A 27,780-nucleotide genomic window follows, 5' to 3' on the forward strand; every position below is an offset into this window, starting at 1 on the left:
AACCAGCAAGCGCATCACCATCGGGTTACCGGTCAAGCCGACGTCGAGTTACAATCCCTCAGCCCTTCAGCATCAACTTCTCACCACAGGGACTCGAGCATCCGATCCCCAGCCCACCCGCACGCAGACCCGTATTCGCCAACCCAAGCCCCTGAGCACGAACATCTCCTCCGCGATAGTTATCCCACATCCTCCTCCGACATTGACTCAGGTTCAGATACAGAGGCACAAATGAGCAAACGCGGCGCAAAAAAATCAACTCGTACATCCGTTGCAAGACAGACCTCTACCGACTCGCTGCGGGACCAGAACGGGGATGCAAACGCAACGGGCACCATGAACGGAATCGTTGAGCACAGGCGGAAACATGCCACGCTGGACAGTCCCGAGGGCCAGGCGGCATCTCTGATGAGCAGATCGAGCTTCAACTTGGACGATCCAGTACCGGCGCTGGGAACCAGCAATGATGAAGAGGAGTCTGGCAAGGGATTCTCCGAGTTGTCGAAGAAGGATCAGCGGAATTTCCTGCTGCTAGTATTGCTGTATTTCCTGCAAGGAATCCCAATGGGCCTGGCGACTGGATCTGTGCCCTTCCTGCTCAAGAGAGATGTTTCCTATGGTGCTATCGGGGTGTTCTCACTAGCAGCATATCCTTACTCGTTAAAACTACTATGGAGTCCTATCGTGGACGCTGTGTGGACACCTAGACTCGGCCGTCGCAAGAGTTGGATCTTGCCTATTCAGACAGTCTCGGGATTTTCGATGCTGTGGCTGGCATCGAATGTCAAGGGGATGATGGAGGCCGTTGGACAAGAGGGAGGCGATATTTGGGGCTTCACTTCATGGTGGTTTGCGCTGGTCTTCCTCTGTGCGACACAGGACATTGCGGTTGATGGTAAGACGGTTCGATCAGAAAAGCATACAAGATGAAGGCTAATAATCACCTAGGTTGGGCATTGACTCTTCTCTCGCAAGAGAACCTTGCTTTCGCATCGACGGCGCAAACGGTCGGATTGACGGCGGGACAGTTCCTATCGTACACAGTGTTCCTGGCCTTTGAAGCCCCGGACTTCTCGAACAAGTGGTTTAGGCCCGCAGATGCACCATTGGATGTCGGTCTAATGACACTAGACGGATACCTTAGATTCTGGGGCTGGGCCTATCTGATCGTAACGTTTGGTCTCGCGATCTTCAAGCGGGAAGAGCGCACGAAGAACACCGACGGCATCATGGAAGTGTATCAGACCATGTGGGGCATTCTGAAGCTCAAGAACATTCAGACCTTCATCGTCATCCATCTGATCGCGAAGATTGGTTTCCAGGCCAATGACGCCGTCACCAGCTTGAAGTTGCTTGACAAGGGATTCAGTCAGGAGGATCTTGCGCTGACGATTCTCATCGACTTTCCCATCGAAATCTTCCTCGGATACTATATTGGCAAATGGTGTCAAACATACCCACCGATGCACATCTGGTGTTGGGCATTTGTGGGCAGACTAGGCGCCGCGGGGTTCGCGCAAGCCGTCGTGTCAGTGTTCCCGGCAGGAGGCACGACGACATGGTATTTGCTACTGGTCATCTGTGAGCACGTTTTGTCCACATTCATGAACACGGTCATGTTTGTGGCGGTTTCGGCGTTCCATGCAAAGATCTCCGACCCAGTCATCGGCGGGACGTACATGACTCTCCTGGCGACGTAAGGATACCCACTCTCCACTTTTATCTGAATGTTGGTTGCTAACAATTCCTAAGCGTCTCGAATCTAGGCGGTACATTCCCGCGCTATTTCGTGCTGCAGTTTGTGGATTACTTCACCGTGGCAACATGTCAGCCGCCAGTGACGGCTCCGGCTGCCGACAAGCTCAAGGGCGATCTCATCACGAAAGCCTTCTCGTGTTCACTCTCTGCCGACAAACACCGATGTGAGGCGGGCGGCGGGTCTTGCATCGTGACGACGGATGGATACTACATCATGAACATTGTGTGCATCATCTTCGGCATTGTTACATTCTGGGGCTTCATCAAGCCCGCGGTGATGAGGATCCAAGCATTACCACTGCGAGCGTGGCGGATCTCGGAGTAGAATAAAGAGACACAGTACAGTATAACCATTACACTAGACTATTATAGCAAAGCAAAGCAAAAGGGTGGGTGTAGTGCTGGATATAGCCTAGTCGGATGTACGGAGTAGAAGATAAGAAAAGATCAGATAAGATCGGAGTGAGGCAAAATCCCACTGCATGAAGATGTATGGACATGTACGTACGAGGTATGTACACAATGCCATCCATCCTAGCAAGGCACCTAAGATAGTTTTAGTAACGCGCAATGCACTGCCATGTGTCTGCCTGTCTGTAGTATGTAATGTAAGAGTTGCGTCGATTTCAAGCGAGCTGTTCAGGACAGATGATCCTTTCCATGTGATGCAATGCTAGCTTGTATTTGTATTACGAGGTAGAAATGGTATGTACACTATCACGACTGTGTCATTGCGGCGACGAATCACGCCATAGAAACGTATGTACCTAGGTACCCTTACACTGTGCAGTACGGGGAGCACTCGTAGCCTGTAGGGCGAAAGCGAGGCGAGTGCAAGAGCCGGCCCTGTCCTCTTATTTTTTCTTCTTTTCTTTCTTTCTTGGCTTCAGCCGCTCAGCGGAAGAAAATTCCATTTGTGGTTCTTTCGTCTTTCTAGGGCTGGTTAGGGTGGCACTGGTGGTTAGGCTGGTCTGATAGAATGGCACGGGATTTCGCGAATGGTGTACTGGCCAATGAGGCGGGCGCGTGCCTGGTGTGTATGGTCCAAACGGCTGCTGGCAATGGATCGGAGGAAGAGAATAGCAATCTACGAGTACCTAAGCTAAAGGCAGCACGGTAGGTATGGATTATGGAGACAGTCGCGGTGGTGCGAAACATGAAAAGTAAGCAGAAGAGCCTCGAATCCTCGGATTTCTGCTGCTTGCGTACTTTGGGTACTACTTGTGAGACGATGATACCACTTACAAGACAAGGTACCAAGTGTGGACGCTCGGACGAGGCCGATAGCGGGAGTTAATTCGGGACAAGGTCTCTCTCGTCTTCTGAGCATTCTCAGTTCTCTCACCAATTAATTACTGGGACTGGGTTTTTCGCTGGTAGATATGACGATGGAAAGTGGGACCTTTTGGGTACTAGACTGTACATGTTTTGTAATTCCCCATCGTTATGGCTGCTTGTCCGTATTCGGTACTCGGTGTACTTACTATTGGAAATTTTACGTTGTCTCCCATTACTCCGTAATACGTATTATCGTACCTGACTACCTAGATGCATACGTAGGTAGTTGATCGAATGGAATTGACTCTCATCGTAGGGCTAATTAGGAGGTCATTACGGACGCAGTAGGTGGGTAGTTAACAAGTACAGTAGGTGATTGTAGCCTTGTAGGTGGGTACCCGATGGAGGTATGCACATGTACATACTATAACATAGATTGTATTACTCCGTAATGAATATTGGTGTATTCATATTCTGAAACGATGATGTTGGTAGGTTGTAGATGGGCGGTGTGTTGTTGTCGATATGTTAGGTACACAGAACTCCGTATGTACATGCCTTGTCTTGTCCGTTCTCGTCCTTCTCGTGTTGGTCTCTCTTTTCTTTATTTATTTATTTGTCACGTCGTCGATGAGTCTTTGCCATTACTGTGTAGTTACTGTATACCTCCATTGTACTCGCACTCGGTATTAATTAGTGATTTGGTCCCTGGGCCAGACGTGGGAGGGAACGGTTTGCTTATCCAACCAATAGCGCTAAGCTTGATGCGGTTACAGGCGATCGCTATCTGTTACCAATTCTCTACTTTGCAGGTACGGGTAGACTGTGGTATTTTTGTGTGGAATCCTAGGTCACATCAAAGTCTCCCTAAGTCTCGCGAGAATCCTGTCTAGTCATTAATAGAAACCGTTATACCTCGTACCATACGAGTACCTACAGTACATACACAGAACAGAACCCCAGTAACTTATCCCTCTAATTAGTTACTGTTACTGTCTTGTCTCTCTCGCCCTCCCTCTCGTTCCATTCCATTCTGCTTCTTCCTTGCCCCCTTCGGATCTTTCCTAAACCTGCAAGGCCTTTCCTAGCTTTCCATCTAGGTATCTCTCTTTTCGTCATCGCGCTACTTCTTGCCTCCACCGCTCCCGACTCCGAAAGTTTTCCTATAAACTCCCCTCGAAGCCTCTGAGATACGGATTCGCGACTGCCCATCCACTCTTGCAATCTCACTACAAGCAATCTGCTCCAGCTACCTACATTGCTCACACCACCCACTACGACTACCTTCCCTCCAATTTTTGCCCTTCCAAACCTTCAATTCACAATGGCCTACTCTGCCTACCAGCCCAAAGTCAGGGTCCAGAAGCCTGCTCCCCAATTCTCTGGCCCCTCCGTCGTTGATGGCACCATCGAAGGTACGACTCCACGAATACCTTTAACCCCCGTGCTGTGACCTACCAATTCAATTGCGCGAGCGGACCGTGTCGCCTTTACCAAACAGACACACCCAGCTAACTGTCTCTCCTTCGCACAGAGCTCAGCATCTCGTCCTACTCCAACAACAAGCAATGGCTCGTCCTCGGCTTCATTCCCATGGCTTGGACCTTCGTCTGCCCCACTGAGATCATCGCCTTCAGCGACCGCGCTGCCGACTTCGCTGCCCGTGGCGCCTCTGTCGTCTTCGCCAGCACAGATAGCGAGTACAGCTTGTTGGCCTGGACCAACGCCAGCCGACGTGACGGAGGTCTCGGCCAGATCAACATCCCTCTCTTGAGCGACAAGAACCATCAGTTGAGCAAGGACTACGGCGTCTTGATCGAGGAGGAGGGAATCGCGCTCCGCGGTCTCTTCTTGATCGACCCCAACGGTGTCGTACGACAGGTGAGTGCTGGATAAGCAATCTACAAGATTGCGCTTGGGCAAGCGACTTCGTTCAACTTGGGCACAGGCTAACAGTATCGTAGATTACCATCAACGATCTTCCCGTTGGCCGTAGCGTTGACGAGACCCTCCGTCTCATCGATGCCTTCCAGTTCACTGACAAGTATGGCGAGGTACGTTTGGATACAATACAACCTCCCAGTCTATGGGAACACAGCGTTGACTCTCAGCAGGTCTGCCCCGCCAACTGGAACCCCGGTGAGGCTACCATCAAGGCCACTCCCGATGGCATCAAGGCCTACCACACCAACAACCCTACCTCCTCTGACACCAAGATGGCTGGCGCCACCTCCAACGGTACGGCTCCGCAGAAAGCCCTTCCCATCAATGGACATTAGAGCTGATCAACGCTTGTCAATGAACAGGGACCCATTGATTTTCGTCTCGAATATGTAATGGACCCACCTCAACATCGTTCGAGCTGGGTGTAAAATGAGCGATAAGGTTCGATGTGGATTCCGCTACAACGGGAGAGGGACATGACTCCCCTCTCGAGGAGAGGGTTCACTAACGGACATTGATCGCCATATTCACTGTGCATGCGTAACTTTAATCGACCCACGTCTTGTTTCCTTTGCATTGGCATTGGCGAGGGAGTTTTCCAAATAATTCCGATAGAGGAGAGGGGGAAACATAGGCTCGATGTTGGCCCTGAATCATCCAAACCTAAGGTCATTGTGGAACAAATCGACCTAGCGAATTGGTGTTTTGGACTGCGGAGGAAATGTTTTTATATATACTTTCATCCCCTCTCAATTGCTTTTGACCGGCGCTAGATTATAAGAGCAAGGTAGTTCCTTCGGGACAAGGATCAAATTTGAATTCAAGTAACGATTCACGTCCTTTATCAGCTATTGTTGCTCGACACCTTTTTCAGTGATGATACACTGTTAAACAGTGTAATGTATTGAACCCATCAGTATCTTCCAAGGTTGATAGCTTGGCACTTAGTTCATGCCGCATCATGTGCCACCGCACTATTCGATAATCATCACTTACATAAGTTCCAAAAATATTGCTAGAATCTAGATCAAATCAGACCATTCTGCTGATTGATGTTTTGCCGGAGAATATGTGTATTCCGCACTGTCGAGAGAGTGACTGTAAGTAATGTAACTCTGCCTGCTCACGGTGAACTTGTGGCGCAAGAGATGACAGTTGTGTCAGACGGTTGTCTCTCCTTCATCTTTATGACTCTTCGCTTTCAGAAGCTGCAGAGAAGATTCATGTATGACCATGTCTGCTGGATTGGCTCCATCGATTACGCTCTTCGAAGTCTTGATTCTTTCTCACCCTAGCCCCTTCGCATACTTCCTCAAAGCCAACCGCCGATCAATAGTAGCCACTAGCCAAGAAAATCAGTGATGTATGGTTTTAGACGATTGCCAATTGCACGACTCGGTCTTCTGAGTGCGAACGGCTGGTTTCATTTAGCAAGCACGGCGCTCGGGTGGCGAGGATAGCATGACAACCCTCGCCGGGTCCTCATGCACCTGCCATTATAAATTTTAAATCGTTGACGAGTTTCATCAAAATTATAGAAGTTGAAGAAAAAGTTCGATTAAGCATGGTTCATATGAACTCGAGTCAGTTGTTCGGTTACTTCGAGTGGGAAGTATGGGTATTTAGCGGTTCATAAACCATTCTCCCACCGTCCTCGTTCTGTATCATCGCGTTTGTCTAACCATTAAAGTCTAAACCAAGGCAAAGGCAGATACTGCCATAAACAAATATTATCCCCTGAAATCCTCTAGCCTTTTCTTCTGCCTTCCCTCCGCATCGAAGTTCTCTACACTCAGCCACTGCTCAAAAGCAGACTTCATGACCGGCCATTCCGAATCAATGATAGAATACCACGCTGTATCACGATTCTGTCCCCTGGCGATCATGTGCTGCCTGAACGTCCCCTCATACACGAAGCCCAGACGCTTGGCAGCACGATGTGACGGCGCGTTCAATGAATTCAACTTCCACTCGTAGCGCCGGAAATGCAGGGTCTCAAAGACATATCTGGCGAGGAGGTACATGGCCTCCGTGGCAGCGGGGGTGCGTTGTAGCGCGGGAGTGTATAATATACTGCCAACCTCTATCACACGATTTGGCTGGTCCATCCGCATCAGTGAGGCCATTCCCACTGCTTTGGTTGAACCCGCTGCAGCGTCATTGGATAGGATTGCATAGGCCCATGGATTCGATGTTTTAGATTTTTGGGTTAGTGATGCACGGAGTTCCTCTACTGAGTTTGGGTGCTCGTCGAAGAGGTAGTCGAATAACGGAATATGTTTTTCATCTCCTATTTGTTCGTAGAGATCTTCGGCATGATCGGGAGATATGGGCACGATGGTGACATAGCGACCAGTGAGGGTAATGTCGTAGCTTGGCGGCTCTGCGGGTTCGTCTGGGACAAGGAATCCCAGAGGATTTGCTCTGGATATTATGTTTCAGTATATAATGACTTCATTGAAATATGGATCATACAACACACCCTGTATCTACCGACTGTTTCATTGTAACCGATCTGAAGTAGCTGCTTGAAAAATTTGGATGAAAACGTTTGGAAAGACCGATACAAGGCGCAAATTGATTCGTGAAAAATCCAGAACAGACACGGCCTTTTAATAGAATAAACATCTGGGATTCAAGAACGATTGCAGCATCAATGTTGCTGGGTGTGACTCTGAGGGGAGACAGAGCTAAACCGGGAATGGACGGTTAAGCACGGAGAGATGTGTATGGTCAGCACTAAATTGCAGATCTACAGGAACACCCAGACGCTGCAAACGCGTGCTTGATTGCTACATCTTACGAGTGCGTGAAACTACTGTAGATCAAAGTAATCGCTGAACTCCGTCGCTGATGGCAAGAGACATGCTTCATCAGTATGATACGACCAGTGTCGTTTTCGAGGCTGATTTTCTCGGGGATGCTAGGCTTATCTCCCACGTGATTACATCATCCTGATGATGATGCTGCTCGTCGTTCGTCTGACTTTTTGCATTTTGCAACAAAGGTGTCACGACGACCATCAGCCTAGTTCACACCTGAAACAAGCGCACGCATCTTCGACGATATTTCATGAAATCATTTTGACTCCCAAATCGCTCCCCTTATGGACGTGATACAGAAAACACATACACCTGCGTCGTCGAGATCAACGCCTGCCCCACCTTACAGGTAGCTTTTCTTACTGGAAGATAATGTATATACGACGGACGTCTTTGCTTTATATAGCACTTCGGGCCATTCTGCTGTTTACATCCAGAGGGGATGCATTCGGAACGATCAACGAGCCGGCTGTCATCGGCCAACACTGCGAGCATGAAAGAATTACCAGGGCCGCGTTCGCGTGCAACTCCAACAACCCGGTATCCGATGGAAGATGTTTCGAAGAAATGACACTGCATCAGCTGGCAGGAACTTCTGAAGAGGAGGGATACGTCGGACAGGGTTCAAACGGAGCTGTTGGCGCTCCAGACATGCTGGATCCAATACCAGAAGGCCCAAACGCTCACTGCGACAATGCCGATTTCCTTGACGCTGTCGCTTTCGGATTGAACGACACTTATCCACGTACACGGCTACAGGCAACTGCAACCCTCCAAGACTGCGCTAATCATCTGCGAATGCGGTTTGCGGAGGGTATTGCCGCGGCCGATAAGATCACCGACATTGACGCAAGGATTGTTGCGCCTGAGGTCGATATATCTTCACGTGATTGCATGTTCTCTTTTCCTGAGCTCCAGATGCACGTTTTCGGAAGGTCTAAATGCTCCGCGATCGAAGGTTTCGGACGAGCGCTGCATGGAATCCAGGACTTCTATGCACACAGTAACTGGGCTGACGATGCCCAGCCCCCCTTCAACGCTTCTAACCCGCCAGGTCTATTGCGCAATGATGCTCCGATGTTTTTGGATCTGCGCGCCGAAAACAACATTTCCGAACAGGTACCACACGACCTGACGACTGGGTGCTTTGGTGGTATCCTTACCGACGGACCCGTGGGAAAAGCTGGACATCCACTGGAACCTGGTTCTCTTGATTGCACAGGACGCATCACTCATCATACACTCAACAAGGACAACGGAATCATCGATGAGGTCACTGGCAAAACTAGCAAGCCAGGCCCCAATACTCCGCGCAGCGATTTCCCTGGCAACTTTGAGCGAGCAGTGGCTGCAGCAATTCGCGACTCCCGCCGACAATGGCGGTACTTCAGGGAGGAGATTCGGAGATCCTATGGCACGGAGAGAGGTAATCTCATGATATGCGCCTTGGTCCGAGATAACCCAACAGTCGACTGTTACGGCAGACGTGTCGCAATTCTACGAGACGCACAAGGGAATCAAGACCGCATTGCTGAGATGCAAGTGCCAATACAGAAATGGCTGGTTCAAGAAGTTCAAGGACAAGCACACGACGAGGGCCCGGGCGAGGGTCTGACACGCCAGAATTCTACCAAAAGTCGAGGTTCCAGCAATGAATTGGAGAAGCCTTTCCGAGAAAATGAAGGAAGCAACAGTTTCTCTCTCGTAACAGAAGGTCTTGATTTCTCAACCGCAGTAACCTCCTTACTGGCGAACAAGTCCGCCCTCCCCTGTAACAAAACTGCCATTGTCGCGTTGACCAGCAGCCGAGATACACATCTCTCTGACCAGACTGAACACATCATCCGGGCAGGTAAAGAAGGGATCCGCGTCCATCTTGGCCTCCTCCCTCCCTCCCCGCTTCCTCTCCCTTCAATCGAGATCTCCAACGATCTTCTTCAGCTCTCGAAATCCAAAGAGGAAGAGCTCATCAATGCCGTCCTTGATACCGGCGGAACCTACAGTATCCTCCACTCCCTGCACACCATCCCGCGCTTCCTCGACCATGTCGTGTCCCGCGGCCTCACACATTACGACAACGCCGGCGACACAGCTACATTGCTTCTAAGCGGACAATCTATCAGCGACTACGTAACACCTGAATCAGAGCCCCGGCGATATTCCTTCGACGCAGGTGCGGTTGACAACGTAATTATCGCGGTCGCGCCGCTCACACCCCGATTATCCCTAAAAGTGGCCGTGCGTCATGTCAGGCGGAACATGGTGGTTAAAGACCTCATCATCGGACTTGAAGGCAATGCGACCTTTAGGGCGGAGTTGGGAATCGATGACATCCCCAGGACAGATGCATGGTTCGAGCTTGAGGTCGCTCACGTGAAGGGGGAACGATTGGTTGGGAGTGGTTTGTTCGAGGTGAGCATCGAGACGGAGAAGGCGGCGAAGGAGGATGATCAGGCGAGCGGGAGTCCGAACAAGGACTCGAGCACAAGTAATGGAAGGCAATCGCAATCGTCCACGCGAGGCAATAGACATGATGAGCTATAGATTAGACACGAAGGCGTTACAACGGAGCACGTCAAGAGCCATTTGTAGGAATAGAATATAGTAGCTAATTGCTATAGGGTATCTCAAACTTCAAATTAATACACTGCCGTCAAGTAATCAATATAACAACATACTTCTGAACTGCCGCCATCCAAAAAAAAAAACAAAAAAACAAAGCGAATGTTACTAGTTTAAATACTGCTATTGAGCAGGCTTCTCTCGCCAAATGCGTCTTCTCCCAGGCCACCCCTTTCTCTGTCCAACATGACCAAGTTTCTTCCTACACCGTTCATATTGGCACCCCCGACTAGTGGTGCTAAGGTTGCGTTATGTGAGTGAAGCGAAAACCCCATGGCTAATCCGTCGTCGAGGGCAAGCCCAGTAGTCTGCACTTCCTGACGACTGTCGTGATCAACCCCCGATAATAGATCGGCGGGACGAGGCAGTTTGTGCATTGTATTGCGGGCGCTTGACATCGGGACATGTGGATATACGATCGTAGGCAAATTGGGCGTGCGAAGAAGCGAGCTAACGGATTGTTTGTTAGATGCCGACGCCATCATAGAGCCTGAGCTGGGACCAGGTGCCGGCGCAGGCACCGTGGTTGGTCCTGCATTCATCGGAATCGTGGATCCGAAATGCTGTTGATTCGGCGTATATGCAGGCAATACCGAAAACACGCCCTGTTGCATTGATGCCACTGGCAGTCGGAGCTCCTGGGGGTCGATGTGCATGCCATCCGCACCTGTGAGAAAGTGCATCCCGAAGTCCCCAGTGAGGTTCGCAATCGTCGGCATGGTAGAGGCGCTTGCCATCGATGGTGCTTGGGAGGGGTTCGCGTCTGCCCATTGGAAAATGTGGCGACTCAACGTTATGGGGCTCTTTCTGTTCTCGCCGTCATCTTCAGATATAATGTCGGAGAAATCCTCATACGGGGTGGGGAATGAGTTGCGGAGCGGCTGCGAAAGTGTGTGGACTTTCAAATTGGATGTAGAAGAAGAGTTTATGTGTATCGGGGTGGCCTCCTGTAATGTATTTTTGTTCGCTGTCACAGGCGCAACTTCGAAGTTTTCTTGATTGCTCTCTTCATTTGCTCTGGGTCCCGGGGTGTTCTTCGTCTTTAATTTATAGCCTGCTTTAGCATATTCCTCTGCATATCTGATACGAAATCGATCACGGAGGTCTGTCGGATGACGATGACGGAAACCAAAGTTTGCGTCTTCCTTGATCAAGTGCCACACTGGGCCGTACTGCTTGTATCCCTTCCAGAGGTTTTCGTCATCCTTCTCGGTAAATTCAACACGCTGGCGACGTTTGGATCGAGCGAAGGGTTCCTGAATGCCCATCTCGGCCAACTGTTCAGTTGATTTCTCCTGTTTGTCTGACCTAGATTTTCGTGGCTTCTTTGGTTTGGATGATGCTTCGTCTGGCGCCACAGACGTTGTAGCTGGAGTAGCTTCATCTCCTTGCAAACCGGTAGCGAGCGTGAGGTCATTGTTCGAGTCCCTCGAGTGCGTGGTCTGCGAATTGATTTGGCGGGATTTGCCAGTTTCATCTGGGCAGCAAGTTCGAAAGCGATCCTTCAGATCCACAGCCGTGCGTTGATGAAAGTCGAAGCCGGGGTGATTCACGATCTTCTTCCAGTTGCCAATGCCAAACATGCTTACACCTCTTAAGAGATCTTGTGTCTCTTGATTCGTCCATTTGTTACGCCTTTTCGTAGTCTTTCCCTTTCCCGAAGAATTCTCTCCAGTATCCCCAGGTCGCTGTATTTCTTTGTTAGGCTCATTGGCAGCCTCGTAGAATGTCGCATCTACTAGTCTGTCCTTTCCCTTGCCTTCTCCTCTTTGAGAAACGCTGTTCCGCAAGACTACTGCGATTTCTCCAGGGATATGGTCCTCTTTCTCCTTGTTCCTTGCTGGTGCAGCTGGACTTCTCAGCCCCACCCGGTCGCCAAGTTCCTTGCTAAACCCACCCCTTTCTCCTGTGATAGGTGGGAACAGCCTTCCCTCAGGAGGAAGGGGGGGAGGTTGGTGTAGTCCCTGTAATAGGGGAGGTATCCTAGGTCTGCGAGAAGTCTTCTTTGGTAGTTGTGGAAGTTTGGGTAAGGTCAAAAGGTTATTCTCGCTCCCGGGGAGCGCAGGTGGTGTTGTCTGCCCATCGACTTTCCTCCTCTTACTTGCACGCTCTTGGGAGGGATCTAAGAGTATGTCCTGCAGCCTCCCGCTGAACAGTTGTGGTTGTGCGGGGTTGTGCGAGACGGTGGTGGCGAACTGCTGCGGAGCGGCTGGGGCTTCTTGATTCAATACTTCCGCGATGGGTACGCTCGATTTTGGGCGGACTGATATTGGACGTAACCTCGGACCGGCGAGGTTTTCGACGCCTGGAATGTCATTTCGATGCGTCGCGGGGGCAGGGAGGAGGGGCCTAAGTTGGCTGTTTGGGAGTGGCGGTAATGTAGAGATTGAACCGGACGGGCTGCTATCGCCCAGCAACAGAGTCGCTATGCGAGGCTCCATGGTTGAAGAGACAGACAGATATCCATCAGATCACGGCTAGATCAGAGGGTTATAAACGTCTCTTTAGATCAAGGGCGTGCTGATGCGGCACAGTTCACGAAGCCTTGGACGCTGACCTATGCCAAGACATCACGTGAACCACCATCCTCTTCAAACAAAGACTCGAAGAGGGGAATCGATCGATCGATCAACGAGTGACTAAACCATTTCGAAAATATACTTCTTTGTTATGGTCACAGTGCTGTCCATGAATTTATTCACAAAAACGTCGAAGGTTAGTCATCAGTTGTCTCTTAACCTTGGAACTAGTCAGTAGGGAACTTGTTACGAACGGTTAGCGGATACGAGCGAATACAACTTCTAGGAGGAAAAGCCAAAGTCGAACCATCAAACAAAGCTATGACTTCAACTCCAATCCTATGATTTGGGAAAGAATGACTCTCGGTCGTTGTGACCTGAGCGGGCACGGGAGGATGGAAATGGCATCACCTATTAGGGACGGGAACATGTCGCTTTGAATTGTACGTGTACATACCAGTCGCTCAGGGAAAATGAACATCTGTTCAAACAACCTCGGTCGGCAACGTCAGAAGAGTACCCATATAAGTCATCCTCTGTTGCAATGATCAAAAATTCTAGAACTTTGGAATGATAGAGCGCTCTGGAGCAATGCCTGTAAAGAGACTAGGCCTTGCGTCCATGTATAGCATCAGAAAAGGGTAAGCATTGATCCAAGAAACAAACGGCTTGAATCGGACCTTATGTGTTCACAACCAGCGTTTCAGGAGTAGCTAGGTACCTAGGTCTCCTGAGGAGAAAGAAGAGCGTCCATTGGAGAAGCCAACTATCAGACGTGATACTGTACATCTTCTAAATAAGTTTGAAGATTGAATCCAAGTGGCCAGTCTTCCCTTGATGATAGGTACGGTACCTAGGCTACTGGTGTCAAAGTACCCACGTACCTATACTATATAGGATAGGTACCTACCCATGTCAGGTGCCTTAGGTAGTTATTTAATACGAGTCAATGTATACAGTATCACTAAGCAGATGCGGACGACTTCGGGCGATCTAACCAATTAGAGGTCTAGTGCGGCTGAGGCTAAATTTGACCAATTCATTACGGATTACCCCACATTTCCTGCATCCCCAGATTCCACAGCTCCTGTCGGCCCCGGTCACGCACGATATTCATGTCTCCCTAACCCTAAACAACGCCTGCAGCTCAACTCAACAGAGCCGTACGCAAGAAAGGCTGCAATGTTCATGCTTGGTCTCGTCTGAATCTCGTGGACTTCGAAAAACACCGACACGCACGAACACACCTTGTACTATACCATGAAGCATGCGACCGCCTGCCCCGAATGCAGAGTCACCAAAATCAGGTGCACGCAGGATCCCGGAGATCCGCAGTCAGCATGTCTAACCTGTCAGAGGCGAAACATCAAGTGCTCAAGACTGTGGAAGAGACCCAAAGTATATACGACTGTTCCCTGGACAGGGCCAAACACATGTACTATTGCGCCCCCAGCAGACCTGCCACAATGGGATCGTGAGTTGCGCTCATTGACCCCGAAAGAGATATCCCACTTTATCCAGTTGTACTTCAAATTTGTTCATGATCGGCCGCACAGTCTGTTCCAAGAGTGGACCTTCTGGGAGCAGTATCACAGCGGCACGTTGTCCGACACCATGCTTGCAGCGCTCTGCGCCTTGGGGTGTCGGTTGTCTCTGGACGAGGCGCACCGTAATCTCTCGACTTTCTTCATTTCGAAGGCAAAATCTCTCATCTCCCAGAACCTTGAAGATATCTCCATTTCAAATGTACAAGCTTGCATACTCCTCGCCAACAGCTATGCCGCGGAGCAGAACCACAAGTTGGAAGGCTTGTATTTTGGTTCGTTCCCCTTTATCATGTTGATCATACCTCCCACTGACACGAACTTCAGGTATTGCAAACCGAATGGCGTACATTCTGGGCCTTCACAAACAAGATAACAGAGATCTCCCCATCTTGAAAGAGACGAAATGTAGAATCTGGTGGTCTTTGTTCATGGCGGACAGGTGGTGCACACCCGGGCTTGGCCTACCTCGCGAGATTCCGTTCATCAATCGATCCATGGAATTGCCCATGGACGAAAGAGATTTCCAACTCCTGCGACCAGCCGATGAGCTCTCGTTCGAGCGGCAAAGGAACGGTCTTTGGGCATATAATATCACATTGGTGGACATCGTTGACGAAATCCAAGACATGAATCTTTCCCTTACCCAAGACTACGTGGATCGACCGACAGTCGATGCTCAAGTACAGCGCATCGAAGCCCGTTTGCAAGACTGGCACAACTCACTACCTCTGTACATGATCATGAACGAGCCAAACCTCGAACGGTACCGAAAGCAAGGTACCGGTGGTCTGTTTGTTGGTCTCCATCTGGGATACCATTACTTCCACACCTTGCTGTACTTTCAATATCTTGAACCAAACTGCGAACCCAATCCTAGGACCATTGCATATGCCAGTAAATGCAGGTCCCATGGGTTGTCATTCAGCCGCTTACTATGGACAGCCCGCGGGCTGGGAGACTGCCATGTAGTGTTTCTGACAGTTGCACACATGACCATAGTGTCATCATCAGTGCTATTACACTTACTGTTATTCGGCAACCCTGAAGAGGTCGACACCGCGAAGCTACAGCTCACGCGCAATTTCGAAGCCTTGATGGAACTTTCCAAGTATTGGCCTCGTGTGGATAAGATGAAGGATCGTTTGTTCGTGTTCCAGGAAGCATGCCTTCGATCATCTGCCGCCAGTACTTACACTGTCAATAGATGGGTTGTCAGATTCCTACTGGAATATGCGCTCCCATTCGAAAGGAACGGCACTGATGAAGATACTTGTGCTGCGACCGCCGCTGTGTTTAAGCATAGTCCTTCAAGTTCAAATGTGCCACTTGAACGGCGAATCATGTTGGACAAGGCTCTCGAAGACCTTCGAAATTGAACGAACGTACAATATGCATGCAGCACTGCAAGATGCACGACAACACAAGGGGTTCCGTGTCTGCGAATATTGTGCCATCCTCAATTTTTCTTACCTAAAGGACTGAGGGGCCCCGTGCATGGAGAGGTGAATTAAGAAGTCTTAGCTTAAGCCGGAGAAAGCTGCCACCTGCAACCTGTATGGATGGTGAATGAATCATAGAATGAAGTCTAGGACGAACAAGGTCGACCAGAGCCGTCCACACACACCACTGCAATGTACTTTGCATGTGGTCTTTACAAAAACCCGCCTGGTGTGTTCCTATAATCAAACTCATATACGGCAGAGTTTATCCAAAATCCTAAAGAGCCAATGGAGCAGCTACACATGATCATTAAGTAGTGTTGTTCTAGCAATGGTGACGAGGCAATACGTGTGCGGGTTTAAGATCAGGTCACTTCTAGGTGTCTCCAATTTGTGTAGTCCATAACATAGTAGTTGCTGTATTTGGTAGCAGAACAAATGAGGGGGCGAGTTCGTGACATTTAGCAGTTGCTATCAAATGTCTTGTAATACCTCACGTAGACATTGGCCAATTGTCGGTGCATTATCACGGAGTTTGGAAATATGTTTGAAGGGAAGAGATGTATGCCTTAATCATGAATGGATCCAGAATTGTAACATTACTATTGACTTTTACGATTCACCAGTTACCAACCGTTGCACATGTCTTTTACCAAATACTTTGCATATCATATACTACCTATGGTTTATCTGGAGTGTTTTTTTGGTTGTAAGGCCGTTTCGCGTCAATGATCAAAAGAAAGCCCAAACCTTGAGATAAATCAGAATTCGAAGACTGGAAAAAAGGCCGTTGGTCGTCAATAATAAAAAGAAAGCACAAACCTCAAGACAAAGAGAATTTGAAGACAGGAAATAGGGCCGTTGTGCGTCAATAACCAAAAGAAAGCCCAAACCCCAAGACAAAGGAGAATTTGAAGACAGGAGATAAGAGATGATAACCTAGAAAAAGGTCCTCGAAGTAGCTCATTCTCTCAAAAACAATCAGGGGCAGTAACTTACGTGCCAAAAGGCCATGTCACCCTCCCCCTTGAACGTTACCTGGAGCATGTGAACTTCCCTGCCAGAAGAACCACTGTAACCGGTCTTGACGAGATTGACCCCAAAGCCGTGCTCCTCCAGGAACTCTACATTTGCTTCTGGTACCATGCAGTTGCCCTCCGGAAACCGTGCTTCGGCTGAAAAGTGGAAGCGGAAGACCCAATAGCCATTGAGACAAAGCTCGATGGTGCTCGTAACGTTGCAGGTACCCCTCAAGCTAGGATGATTAGGTACGGACCGGAAGCTATGAAAAAGCAACATTAATGACTTCCACGTGATGTCCATGTGGTCTTCAGAACCAAATCGATGGGGAGGAGGGACCGGAAGGCCATCGGATGGTGGAGCGGCGAAGAGGACTCTGATAATGGGGATGCGTTGCCCCCTTACAAGAAGGGCGTCGTAGAAGTTGAAAGGATCCTCGGAAATACTCATACCCACGATGTTGTGAACGATGCGAATTAATAGAATTGATGTTCGATCTAATAAGAGGTTAGCTGGAATCTTGGTGCCTGGGATTGTGATACGAATGCCTACGTGACACATTAGTTACCACGACATCTCCTGGATTGCGAAAATGGACGTCTAGGCCGGTGATGTTGGTATGATCCATTCCTGGACCTGGAGGAACAAGCCATGTTGCCATGATAGGGTGGAACGTGTAGATACTCTCAGGAAGCCGAGCGGGGGGAAGCATGTCGACAGCCCTCTCTATCATTGATCGACGAAAACGTTCTTGTGCAACATCTAATTCACGCCACTTAGCCAAGCGCGGGGCAAATCTTCCCCACAGATGATTTTGCTTACCATTCGTAGGGAAGTTGACACTTCTGCAAGGCAGAAGGTCGAGCACGACACGACGCTTTTGATCCAAGACAAACCGAGCATCAATACTGAAGCGTTTGCTAACGAGGAGCAGTGCGCCAGGACCAATGCATGGGTTGTAAATGACCTGACCACACGGGTCGCTGTCCTTAACGTCAACCGTCTGTCGCACGTAGTCAGTTGCGTCTGGGGGCGTCGCGCGAGGAGTATGGACTACATCCTCGAGGATAGCGACACGAAGTTCAGTTGGAAGCGAGAAATACGAAGTAACCATAGGTAAGTAAGTAGGAGCGGGGAGGGACAAAGTTGAGGATGGTGGGGGAGAGTTTGTTAGTGAATCAAGTAGAAGATGAAGAGTTTTGAGCGTCAAGCAAACAAATCTAGTTCACGTGCTGTGTGATACCATGGCGAGGCTGAACGGACACGCTGAAGTGTTTGATCCGTCCGTATCGGAACGAATGTTCGGAACCTTGGCCTTGGTCGGAATGAAATGGTCCTAGCGGCAACGCCCCAGCCAACTGATCTGATTGTGCACACGACGTGTCTTCGTCACACTATTCCATCGCTCCTCGACACATCACCAACACCTCAAGTGTAAATGTCGAACTCGACGGCGACGCGAGAGACCATTAAATTGAATCATATCGATCCCGATCGACTCGCGCCTGAAGATGCCTACAACAGCGAGGCCTCGCGAGGACCCCTCGCTGTTGAAGCGGCAATGAGCGCCAGATGGAGGCGCGAAAGAACGCGCAGTGCGAGTCGCCGCAGGAAGGGTAATTACAAGAAGCTGTTATGGTTCAAGCAACCATGTACGTCTTTTCCCCACAGTAGAGACAGGCCGGTGCTGATGTTGCAGTTCCCGATAATTACACAGATGAGGAGACCTTCCTTGACCATTTACAACGCAACCCCCGTCTTCAACCCTATGAGTTCTGGTCGCTCATGGCCGATTCGACCGTCATCGTGCAGCATATTGCGTCTGTCGCTATATTCTGCTGTTGCTTCGTCGCCATCGTACAAGAACGGGTTTCTCCCATATCGGTAGTAAGCTGGGCAAGCTTCTGTACTGTGTTAGCATGGGCTCTTTGGGACTACTGGTTGGGCGAAGAGGAGGCCGAAGCTGCAAAAGCGGCCGCGGACAAACAGGAAAATGGTGTCGAGGAGGTTACGAATACATGGTCTGGTTCAGTCTTGCCTCCGAAAGGGCCACATGGATCAGAGTTAGCACTCGAGAACGAGGGCAAGTTCAGACCAGTCCACTCGCACACCACTAGCACAACCTCTATCACATCGAATGAGTCCGAAGCACCAAGAACGGGACAGGCGGACCCCTTGCCAGGATCACCAACGAAACAACAGGCACCATACGTAGACCCAACATCATCAATCTCGCCACGAAACCAGCAACGCCTCGCAACTGTGAAATCGGCGCTTCTGATCTATGCCGCATTGCTGGGCTTGAGTCCAATTCTTAAGTCTCTTACCATGTCCACCACAAGCGATTCGATCTGGGCAATGAGTACATGGTTGCTCTGCATGAACGTTGCGTTCTTTGATTATGGAGAGGGATCGGGTTCTCAGTATGTTCAAATCCATCTAATTATAAAGCAATAGATATCCTAATGCGATAACCAGTCTTCCTGCATCCATTTCCACGAACTCTGCGCTGATGGCATCCACCGTCCTGGCTTCACGTCTACCTTCGACCACGCACGTCTTCTCGTTGACGCTATTCTCGATTGAGGTATTCGGCCTCTTCCCCATCTTCCGCCGCCAACTCCGCTCTAGGTCCTGGCATGGGAATCTGGTATTGACCATCGCATTGGTTGTTAACGCATGCGGAGGTGTATGTGTGACGTTGACAGGCGGCGGGCGCGGAGCGTGGATCGCCGGCGTAATACTTGGTGGTGTCATCACCTTTTTTGCCATGGGAATCTGCAGCTGGTGGTTGATCGGCCTCCAGAAATATAAGAATGAGATCCGGGGTCCATGGGACCCAGCAAGACCCATTATTCGGCGGCGCTGGGATTGATGCCTTTGGTCGTGGGCTCGGTCACGCCCGAGTTACGATTTTCGTATGCGCTCCAACTGCAAGAGCCATTTTCCGGCCACGCATCCGTTCGGGATTTGCACGTGATGAGCGCTCCCCAGCTTCCTCCAACCTGCTGGTGCAGAGAATCTGGTGCTACGACCTCGAGATGGATTTTCCCTTTGCTTCGTGTCCACCTGATGATTTTATCTCTGTCGTTGACATCTCCTACTGCGCGCCACATTCGCTGCACAAGATCATCAGCACCGACATCGTTCCCCCCTACATAGTGCACGGGTGACCAGGGCTCGCGTCGCGCCATGGCACTGCCTTTGCTGGCGCCAGTAACTACGATCCGGTCGAGGCCCTGCACGTTTTGGAGCAAATTCCTTAGGAGATTCCAGAGGTCCGCCCTGTACATGGAAATGCAAGGCCAAGAGTCAAAGTTGAACCGTAGGCAGTTCAATCCTGGAGCATCGATATGCAAGCCGCTCATATCTTTCTCACATTTCGCACAACCCCATGATATGTAGTGGAGCAATTCTCGAGCAATATCTGGGTGCCCGGAACTTACGTTCTTCGCGTCAAATTCGATATCCTGCACATGCGCAGCAAGATCACTGCCAAGGCCCTGGAAAAAACATCGTGCGCGGTCGACATTGGTAAATCGAAAAGTGTTCCGAGAGAAAAGAGGGCGGATGTCAGCATCGTGGTAAGCTCCACGGCAAGTTCGCAAGATGGTCAGACCAAGTTCGCTCCTCGGGATGAAGGTATTCCTCGATGGCGAACACCTGATAGCAGGATCAACGATAGGGCTATCAGCCGTGAAGCAGTAGCCATATATAATATGCTTGATTTCGGCTGGAAGGCGAATGAGTGGTGACTGAAATTGAGTGTTAGCCGCTGGTGCGATGATGGGTAGAGACAGCATTTGCCCAGTCGGCATCGTGATAGGGTGGAGTGCCTCAGTAGTATCAATGGAGATAAGCTACGTGGACTTTGATAAGTTGTACTGTGTAGACTGTAGCAGCACTCAATGCCTATAAAAGTCCCAACGCGCGGTGCTACGGATATGCGGGTTATAAAAAACGATACGAAGCCTTCGAGCGTCTGTTCCTCCCTTCGCACAGACATCGGCGACAATCTTTCGCTCGCTGGTCTCGTCATTTGCCAATTAGATAACTACCTTATCCACAATTAAAAAAACGTGGCGGCGTTGTCGAACTTTTTTCTCTCTTGAATTTTGGGGCCGGCCCGGGTCTAGCCTAGGACTTGTGCTTCGTCTCATCAAGCAACACTTCCGACGCCGATTTTTTATTCGACGAACATAGAGACGTTCATGTTCAGCCTCAGCATTTCACCACCAAAGGCGTGGAATCATTGACACCGGACCGTTCATGATTTGTTCTTTCTATAGGTCACGAGTGCAAGTTGAGCTCCCAGGATGCGGTGGCTTCAATAGTACCGCTTGCTCTGATGGAAATAGAGACTTGTGACGATGCTACCCTTGCCTTTTTCAAGGCCTGCTCATCTACATGCCTACGATCGACAGATTGTTCTCGCGTTCTCGTGAAGCCGCCCTATACCGATACTCTTGAAAACCGTAGGGAGCGCCTACCTAGGTACCTACTTAAGTTATCGTTGCTCCATAGAGCCTCCGATATCTAACGTCTGAAGGTAGACCGACAATCTTGCCATATCTGGTTTAGAGGGAGGACAGTAACTCTGTTCAAAGTGTTAACTGTTAGTTAGGTAGTTATGTGGAGTTGCTGGAGCGGGAGACCCCGGGCACATGAATTCGAATTCGAATCTTCTGGGCTCTGAAGGGCTGAAGTGTGGCGTGGGAGCTGAATGATTGTACGAGGACGAGAAGTGAGCTGAAACCCGTCTCTATATCAACATCCTCTACGAAGTATGCACTCTGTACTCTGTACTGCGTGCGGAGTCCTCGTAACCCATTCCGAACACGAAGATAGTCACAGATGAATGCTCCAGCGCCTTTGCAGATATAGCCAAGTCTGAACATCTCCGAAAATTACGTACGGAGTGTAAACATGCCGTGACTGTCCATTTGTCTTGAAGAAAGGTCTAGGCATCCCACATCCCACCGTGATGCATCTCCGTTGATGTGTACGCTTCTCCGCATTCCACGTCACTAGGGCATTAGTAACGACAATGTTTTCGTATTGGCAGAAAAGAATGTAGTTAAATAAAATAATTAATATCATCATATATTTAACATACTACTCCGTACGCTGTAGCCTTAGCTCTGCCTTCTCTCAAAGAATCATTCGATCTACCCAGACAACGATACAATAGACTTGAGCTTTGCTGCAGTCCATTTTGCAGTTTCGGCCCCCAGCTTCTTGAGAATCCGATGAGAGCGGGTTCACCAGTGAGACACGGGCGGCCCCCAAGGACCCAAAGGCCTTACCTTTCCCGCCTTCTTATATCTTGAAAGATGCTGGGGGGCCACAGGGGAACGGGGGGTTATTGTATGTTTTAGGAGACTAAGACGGCACAGGAGGGACAAACTTGTGGATCCTCGCGCGACAAACCTTCGAATGAATTGTTCTTGTCATGCAGTTGAGTGGAACGGTACGGGAACAACAAGAAATGGAATAGGAGATGCTGACATTAACTACGGCTACACAGGGAGGTTAGTAACTATTAATTGAATTGTGGTAAACCCGTCTTTTCTGTCTCTATTCTGTATGCTGTGTTGTGTTGTGTTGTACTGAGTACCTGCCACCCCCTCCCCGCCATCACATTTTCTCAGCCTCAGCCTCACCTCAATTGTTTCCTCATCTTTCTTACCATCAATTCACCTTACTAACTAACTACCTTCTCTACCACCCCCTGGTCACATAATACTCACCTCACCACTTTGCTTGTCCACAGTCAACTCAGTTCCTTGACAGCTCCTGGGGAGAGATCGACGCCGACGCTTTGGCAGCCATTGTTTTGTTTGCTTCCAATTGCAACAGCTGGTAAACAAACCACAAATCCCCGCCAGCTCTAGTCGCAATCCTCCGACCCTCGTATACCATTCCCGGAGCTATACTTGAAGAGAACCCCTTTCGAAGCTTATAGCAGTCGCATTGTTTCGTCATGTCGTTGCGCCCAGACGACAGGAAGCATCGGTCGCGGTCAAAGTCCCCCGGTCGCGGACGCGAGCGTTCCCGCAGCCATTCACGAGCTCCCTCCCCAGGGCCTCAATATTACTCGGCAGCGCCAGCTGAGCGTGAGCGTGAGCGTGAGCATGAGGGATCTACCCCGCAGTTCGACTACAATTATGAAGTTAGGCAGCCGGGTCAACAATTTCCTCCGTGAGTACTTAATATCCCAGACACCTGCGGCCCTGTCTTCTTCCCAGAAAAAAGCACCCAGCTGAGACGACAATGGCGACAAGACCTCCAGGTAGTGAACCCATCACCATGGGCAATTACAGCGACCTGCCCCCCGAGCAGCGTCCCGGCTACATGCAACAGGCCCAGGCCGCTGCACAATACCAGTATTCGAACGCCGGTCCTCCTGCCCCAGGCAACGTATCGTACAACACCAATCCGAACATTCAGTACACGCAGACCAACGGACAGTACGGCTTTACTGCAGCTCCTGCGAACCAGAGCGGGTCTTTTCAGTATGCGCCGCAACCAGACAAAATCACATACACGGCGAAGCCCGTCAATGCTGGGCAACAGCAAGCGCAACCTGCGTTGAGGTATACAGCACAACCCGCCAAACCCTCTTCTCCATATCCCCAGCAGTCACAGCAACCGCAGTACACTGCGATGCCACAAGCCGCACCCCCCCAATCCTCATCAAAGCAGCAGAACCCACCACCGCAACACCAATACCCGCCCCCACCCCCGATGGGTCCCAAATCTCCACGACCCGAGGACCACCATCGATCACATTCAAGATCAGTGAGTTCGTATGACGGGCGCAAGGTCGTTGAGATGGTACCACAAGGAGCAGGCAAGCTCAATGCGCCACCGTCGCCGGGTCTGCGCCCACACAGCCTGTCCGTATCTGGAGGCCGCCCAGATGGGCTCAATCAACGCATGGACAGACTTTCCGTTAGCGGTAACCGTCCAGATATACAGACTATTGTACCTGGGGGGATGCCAGGCGGGTTTCCTGGCGGAGGCGGTGGCGGCCTCCCTCCGCCGAGCCCTCTGCTCGAAGCCTACCACGGAACATACCAGTCCTTATCACCCATGCCTCATGCAATGATGTTGGACGACGACATTGACGATTTGGCACTCGACCCCCGATCGTCCAGTGCGTCTGTTCAAGGAAAAGGAGGCCGTCACCGCTCTCATTCTTCGGTTTCGGGCCGCCCGTCTGATAGCCCACCGCGTTCCAAGCACCGCGATAAGCTTGCCCTCGCTGCTTATGGCGATATAGCTCGAGACCGCGAAGACGACCGCCATCGCGACCGAAGCCGCAACCCTCGAGACCGCGAACGTGAGCGAGAGAAGGAGAAGAGGGTCAAGATCTATGACGCCCGTGACGATGCGCTTGATATTGTCGAAGCGCTGGCAGCACGACCCATAAACGCGGATCCCCTAATTGACATCCTCCCCGCTCTGACACACGACCAGATGCTCGAGCTGCGCAACGAGTACAAGCGACACTGCAAGGTCCAAGGACGAGGCATCAATATCGCAAAGCACATCAAGCTGAAGACGACTGGTAACTTTGGGAAAGTTGCCTACGTGACTGCATTAGGCCGGTACGAAAGTGAGGGATACTGGGCGAACTACTGGTACCAGAGCGGCAATGCTAAAAGGGAGTTACTGATCGAGGCACTCATGGGACGACAGAACCACGAGATCCGGGAGATCAAAGATGCCTTCCGTGACAAGCGATACGGAGATTCGCTGACGCGGTGCATGGACAAGGAATTGAAAGCGGACAAATTCAGAAAAGCGGTACTCATGGCATTGGAAGGCGAACGACAGGAAGAAAGCGAGATCTGGGACGTTGAGTACAGAAACAGGGATGTAGACACCTTGTACAAAGCGATACAAGCACGAGAGGGTGGCGAGAGTGCTATGCTCAACATCGTCATCCTCCGCTCGGACGCACACCTCCGGGAAGTCTTGCGAACATACGAGAGAAAGTACCGGGGCAACTTCGCAAGAGACGCGCTGAGAAAGAGTAACAACCTAGTCGTAAGTACTTCTCTTTCTACCAGCCTCCCACAATAGCCGGCCCTGAATGGACACTAACAAACATGCTCTCTAGGGCGAAGTCGTGGCGCACATCCTCAACGGCGTCATCAACCGGCCAGCACGAGACTCGATGCTGCTCCACCATGCCCTCATGGACCTCATTGAAACCCCTAGCTCCTCGAACCCATCCAAGAGCTCGACATCCGCCAAGCACGACCGCCAGCAACGCCACGAACTTCTCATCTCGCGCCTCGTGCGCCTACACTGGGATCGTTTGCACCTCATGCGCGTCAAGAGGGAGTACGAGGAGAAATACGGTACGCTTGTCGAAGAAGACCTCGGCGAGGCGACGAGGGGTGACTTCAGGGAGTTTTGCCTGAGTTTGTGCCAGACCGAGAGATGAGAATATATACAACAAGGATGGCCATCTTAAACAACGATGAAGCAACAAAATTCAAATGATACACGGTAGTTGCAAGGAGGAAGAATATATCTGGTCGTGTGAAACGCAGCGATTTTTATAACCTTTTCGCATTTCGGCATTATATTCGGCATGCTTAAATACCCCGTACCTTTGTGGGAATGGATTTTTTCCTCATCTACATAGCTCTTTTGGGGCACTTGTTCGTAGCAATGCATAGGTATCAAATCAACAGGTGATTTCTCGAGCAGTAAGAAGCAGCTACAAGGAGTGGAAAAGTCTATGCAACGGGTATCTTCCAGCTGAAATAAATTGGCATCGACACCTTATCATTATCCTTGACCTTCCACCTTACTTTTCAACGTCAAACCAAGCCGACCTATCCTCATCATTTCTGCAGCCGACCCTTCAAGGCTTTCCAGGCAACCCTCAATCTCCTGATCTTTGGCACAGTTGCTCTCCCGGCTTTCACAACATATCCTTCCTGCCTCAAGACCCGCCCAATCTCCATGTAGCTCTCCACGGCCACACGGATGGGGCCCCTCGCCTCGACGGGAAGCTCCTCGATGGCCTCGCTGGCTTGATCGTAAAGCGCGAACGCCTTGTCTAGTAACTTCGTGCGCAGGCTTTCCACATGTACGCCGTGGGGATCTTTCAAAATCGAATCGTGCGACAGGCCTTCGGCGGTCAGCCACGTGGTTGGAATGTACACTCTTCCCATCTTTGCGTCCACGGCGATGTCGCGCGCAATGTTGACGTACTGCAGCGCGATGCCGGCGACGTCTCCCGCGTCGATGATGCGCTGTTTCTGGTCTCTCTCGAAGGAGGGTGTCGTGGAGGTGCATTGGTAATCGTAGAAGATGCACTCGATGCACATCCGGGCTACTGTGCCTGCCACGCGGTGCGCGTACGTCTGGAGGTCTGATTCCGTGTTGATCGGGTGGGAGGTTGGGGTGAATTCGAGGTCCGTTTCGAAGCCGTGGAGGAGGTCTTCGAGGGGTTGGCGGGAGATTTTGAGGTAGGGGAGTTGGAGGAGAGCATATTGTGTCCCCGGGGGAAAGTTTTGAACGACGTAGTCGCTTATTCGAGTGTCTGTCTTTTCGTCACGAGAGTAGATGAGTTCGAGGTAGCGGTGGAGCTTGGCTATCCATGCGCTGGCTTCCGAAGCGGTGGCTGCGTCGTCGACGAGGTCGTCGGCTACGCGACAGAACGAGTAGAGAAGAAGCAAGTCTGTCCGGAGTTGGCCTTGGAAGGTCGAACTCGCGAAGTAAAAACTCCGGCTCTTCTTTTTCAACCGCGTAACTGCCTCCTTGAGTCCGTTGATCCTGTCTTCGTCCCATCGGTACACTGCTGTTAACAGTGCGCGGATGAGTAGGAGGGGTGATGGCAAGAGCGGCGCATCGGGGAAGAGGTCTGGAAATGTGTACAGGATCGACAGTGCGTGATCGAATGCAATTTGGCCAAAGATGATCAAGGTGTTGGTGACCAAGAAGAAGAGGGCTTCCTCGATTTCCAATCCGTCCCAAAGATGTAGCCCAACTTTCGTACCAGTGTTTATGACCCACGTGCCTCTTTTCAATGCCAATGTGTCGATGATCCAGAGATACAGTGTAGGAATAGCGATGGGCACTAGCGTATTCGAGAGCGGAAGCCCGAGAATGAATTGGTATGCCAATGACCTGCTAACGTTCAGTGTGAGTCTTCATTTTATATTCTGAGTACACACCAAAGCAGAAGCAAAAAAGGTACTGCCCAAATAAGGATCAATCCAGTGTAGGTTCCCTCAACACCACCTTTCACCAAGCTCCAACCAAGCGCAATGATGCTTATAAACGACCACTGGCCGATCAATTTATACCAGGGCCATAGCCGGTCTGAGCCGTGTCTTTCGACGCGGAGGTAGATTGGCTGGAATGTGGGTTTACTGAGTATTAGATAGAACAGGGAAGTGTTGTACGTCTGAATGATGAAGAAGAAGACCTCTTCAATGGGAATGTCGAACAACTTCGGGCCAATAATGACGTGTGACGGATAGCTCCATATCCGCGTGCGAATCAGGTACGAATCCCAAGGTATGGTAGACACCACAGCAATCTACAACAATTAGCGAAAGCTTTGTATGGATGTTAGGTGGCTTCACATGCCGTGATTAGGAAGACGATTTTGTAGGCGTCAAGCTTGGAGAAAAGAGGCCGGTACAACTGTGTGAGAAGTATTGCAGGAGGAATTGTGTACTTGACGTGCCTATCACGAGATTGTCAGCCACGTATAAATTGCACTCCTTGCTTTCCACAACACAACATACACCAAAGCATATTCGAAGCCCATTGCGTTGCGTCGCACAGGTCAGTGTAT

General features: G+C 50.4%; 11 protein-coding genes across 11 annotated transcripts; 6 read left to right on the plus strand and 5 right to left on the minus strand.

Annotated features, from left to right (window-relative positions):
• Window positions 1-231: 231 nt before the first annotated feature.
• On the plus strand, window positions 232-2,083 carry BU24DRAFT_436173 (uncharacterized protein; the record flags this gene model as incomplete). Its single annotated transcript, XM_033530141.1, has 3 exons — window positions 232-895; window positions 949-1,696; window positions 1,753-2,083. The coding sequence occupies 3 exons, from the start codon at window positions 232-234 to the stop codon at window positions 2,081-2,083; spliced, it is 1,743 nt and encodes a 580-aa protein (XP_033379065.1).
• A 1,830-nt stretch (window positions 2,084-3,913) lies between these two features.
• Window positions 3,914-5,478, plus strand: BU24DRAFT_426937 (thioredoxin-like protein). The gene is made up of 5 exons (XM_033529095.1): window positions 3,914-4,451; window positions 4,571-4,917; window positions 5,001-5,090; window positions 5,151-5,274; window positions 5,343-5,478. The coding sequence occupies exons 1-5, from the start codon at window positions 4,361-4,363 to the stop codon at window positions 5,351-5,353; spliced, it is 663 nt and encodes a 220-aa protein (XP_033379066.1). The 5' UTR covers window positions 3,914-4,360; the 3' UTR covers window positions 5,354-5,478.
• Window positions 5,479-6,532: 1,054 nt separating this feature from the next.
• Window positions 6,533-7,660, minus strand: BU24DRAFT_426939 (acyl-CoA N-acyltransferase). The gene is made up of 2 exons (XM_033529096.1): window positions 7,463-7,660; window positions 6,533-7,404 (listed from the first exon to the last, which is right to left on the minus strand). The coding sequence occupies exons 1-2, from the start codon at window positions 7,483-7,485 to the stop codon at window positions 6,711-6,713; spliced, it is 717 nt and encodes a 238-aa protein (XP_033379067.1). The 5' UTR covers window positions 7,486-7,660; the 3' UTR covers window positions 6,533-6,710.
• Window positions 7,661-7,775: 115 nt separating this feature from the next.
• On the plus strand, window positions 7,776-10,475 carry BU24DRAFT_426940 (uncharacterized protein). Its single transcript, XM_033529097.1, has one exon. The coding sequence runs from the start codon at window positions 8,175-8,177 to the stop codon at window positions 10,344-10,346; it is 2,172 nt and encodes a 723-aa protein (XP_033379068.1). The 5' UTR covers window positions 7,776-8,174; the 3' UTR covers window positions 10,347-10,475.
• Window positions 10,396-13,133, minus strand: BU24DRAFT_426941 (uncharacterized protein). The gene has a single exon (XM_033529098.1). The coding sequence runs from the start codon at window positions 12,863-12,865 to the stop codon at window positions 10,538-10,540; it is 2,328 nt and encodes a 775-aa protein (XP_033379069.1). The 5' UTR covers window positions 12,866-13,133; the 3' UTR covers window positions 10,396-10,537.
• A 1,070-nt stretch (window positions 13,134-14,203) lies between these two features.
• BU24DRAFT_355655 (NADH dehydrogenase) lies at window positions 14,204-15,866 on the plus strand (the record flags this gene model as incomplete). Its single annotated transcript, XM_033523866.1, has 2 exons — window positions 14,204-14,762; window positions 14,815-15,866. The coding sequence occupies 2 exons, from the start codon at window positions 14,204-14,206 to the stop codon at window positions 15,864-15,866; spliced, it is 1,611 nt and encodes a 536-aa protein (XP_033379070.1).
• A 716-nt stretch (window positions 15,867-16,582) lies between these two features.
• On the minus strand, window positions 16,583-18,138 carry BU24DRAFT_426943 (uncharacterized protein). The gene is made up of 3 exons (XM_033529099.1): window positions 17,772-18,138; window positions 17,502-17,711; window positions 16,583-17,446 (listed from the first exon to the last, which is right to left on the minus strand). The coding sequence occupies exons 1-3, from the start codon at window positions 18,061-18,063 to the stop codon at window positions 16,911-16,913; spliced, it is 1,038 nt and encodes a 345-aa protein (XP_033379071.1). The 5' UTR covers window positions 18,064-18,138; the 3' UTR covers window positions 16,583-16,910.
• Window positions 18,139-18,242: 104 nt separating this feature from the next.
• Window positions 18,243-20,018, plus strand: BU24DRAFT_45098 (GPI2-domain-containing protein). The gene is made up of 3 exons (XM_033531071.1): window positions 18,243-18,601; window positions 18,649-19,372; window positions 19,428-20,018. Exons 1-3 carry the CDS (start codon window positions 18,388-18,390, stop codon window positions 19,822-19,824), a joined length of 1,335 nt encoding a protein of 444 aa, XP_033379072.1. The 5' UTR covers window positions 18,243-18,387; the 3' UTR covers window positions 19,825-20,018.
• Window positions 20,019-20,089: 71 nt separating this feature from the next.
• BU24DRAFT_319051 (uncharacterized protein) lies at window positions 20,090-20,752 on the minus strand (the record flags this gene model as incomplete). The annotated part of the gene is made up of 1 exon (XM_033522909.1): window positions 20,090-20,752. A coding segment is annotated over one exon (663 nt), but the record flags the coding sequence as incomplete, so codon positions are not given.
• A 1,804-nt stretch (window positions 20,753-22,556) lies between these two features.
• On the plus strand, window positions 22,557-25,742 carry BU24DRAFT_426947 (Annexin). Its single transcript, XM_033529100.1, has 3 exons — window positions 22,557-23,150; window positions 23,234-25,004; window positions 25,078-25,742. The coding sequence occupies exons 1-3, from the start codon at window positions 22,933-22,935 to the stop codon at window positions 25,405-25,407; spliced, it is 2,319 nt and encodes a 772-aa protein (XP_033379074.1). The 5' UTR covers window positions 22,557-22,932; the 3' UTR covers window positions 25,408-25,742.
• BU24DRAFT_471745 (Lycopene beta-cyclase) lies at window positions 25,524-27,753 on the minus strand (the record flags this gene model as incomplete). The annotated part of the gene is made up of 4 exons (XM_033532708.1): window positions 25,524-27,104; window positions 27,152-27,519; window positions 27,570-27,669; window positions 27,731-27,753. The coding sequence occupies 4 exons, from the start codon at window positions 27,751-27,753 to the stop codon at window positions 25,814-25,816; spliced, it is 1,782 nt and encodes a 593-aa protein (XP_033379075.1). The 3' UTR covers window positions 25,524-25,813.
• Window positions 27,754-27,780: the final 27 nt, after the last annotated feature.

Source organism: Aaosphaeria arxii, assembly GCF_010015735.1.
Source record: "Aaosphaeria arxii CBS 175.79 unplaced genomic scaffold BU24scaffold_10, whole genome shotgun sequence".
Classification (NCBI taxonomy): Eukaryota; Fungi; Ascomycota; class Dothideomycetes; order Pleosporales; genus Aaosphaeria; species Aaosphaeria arxii.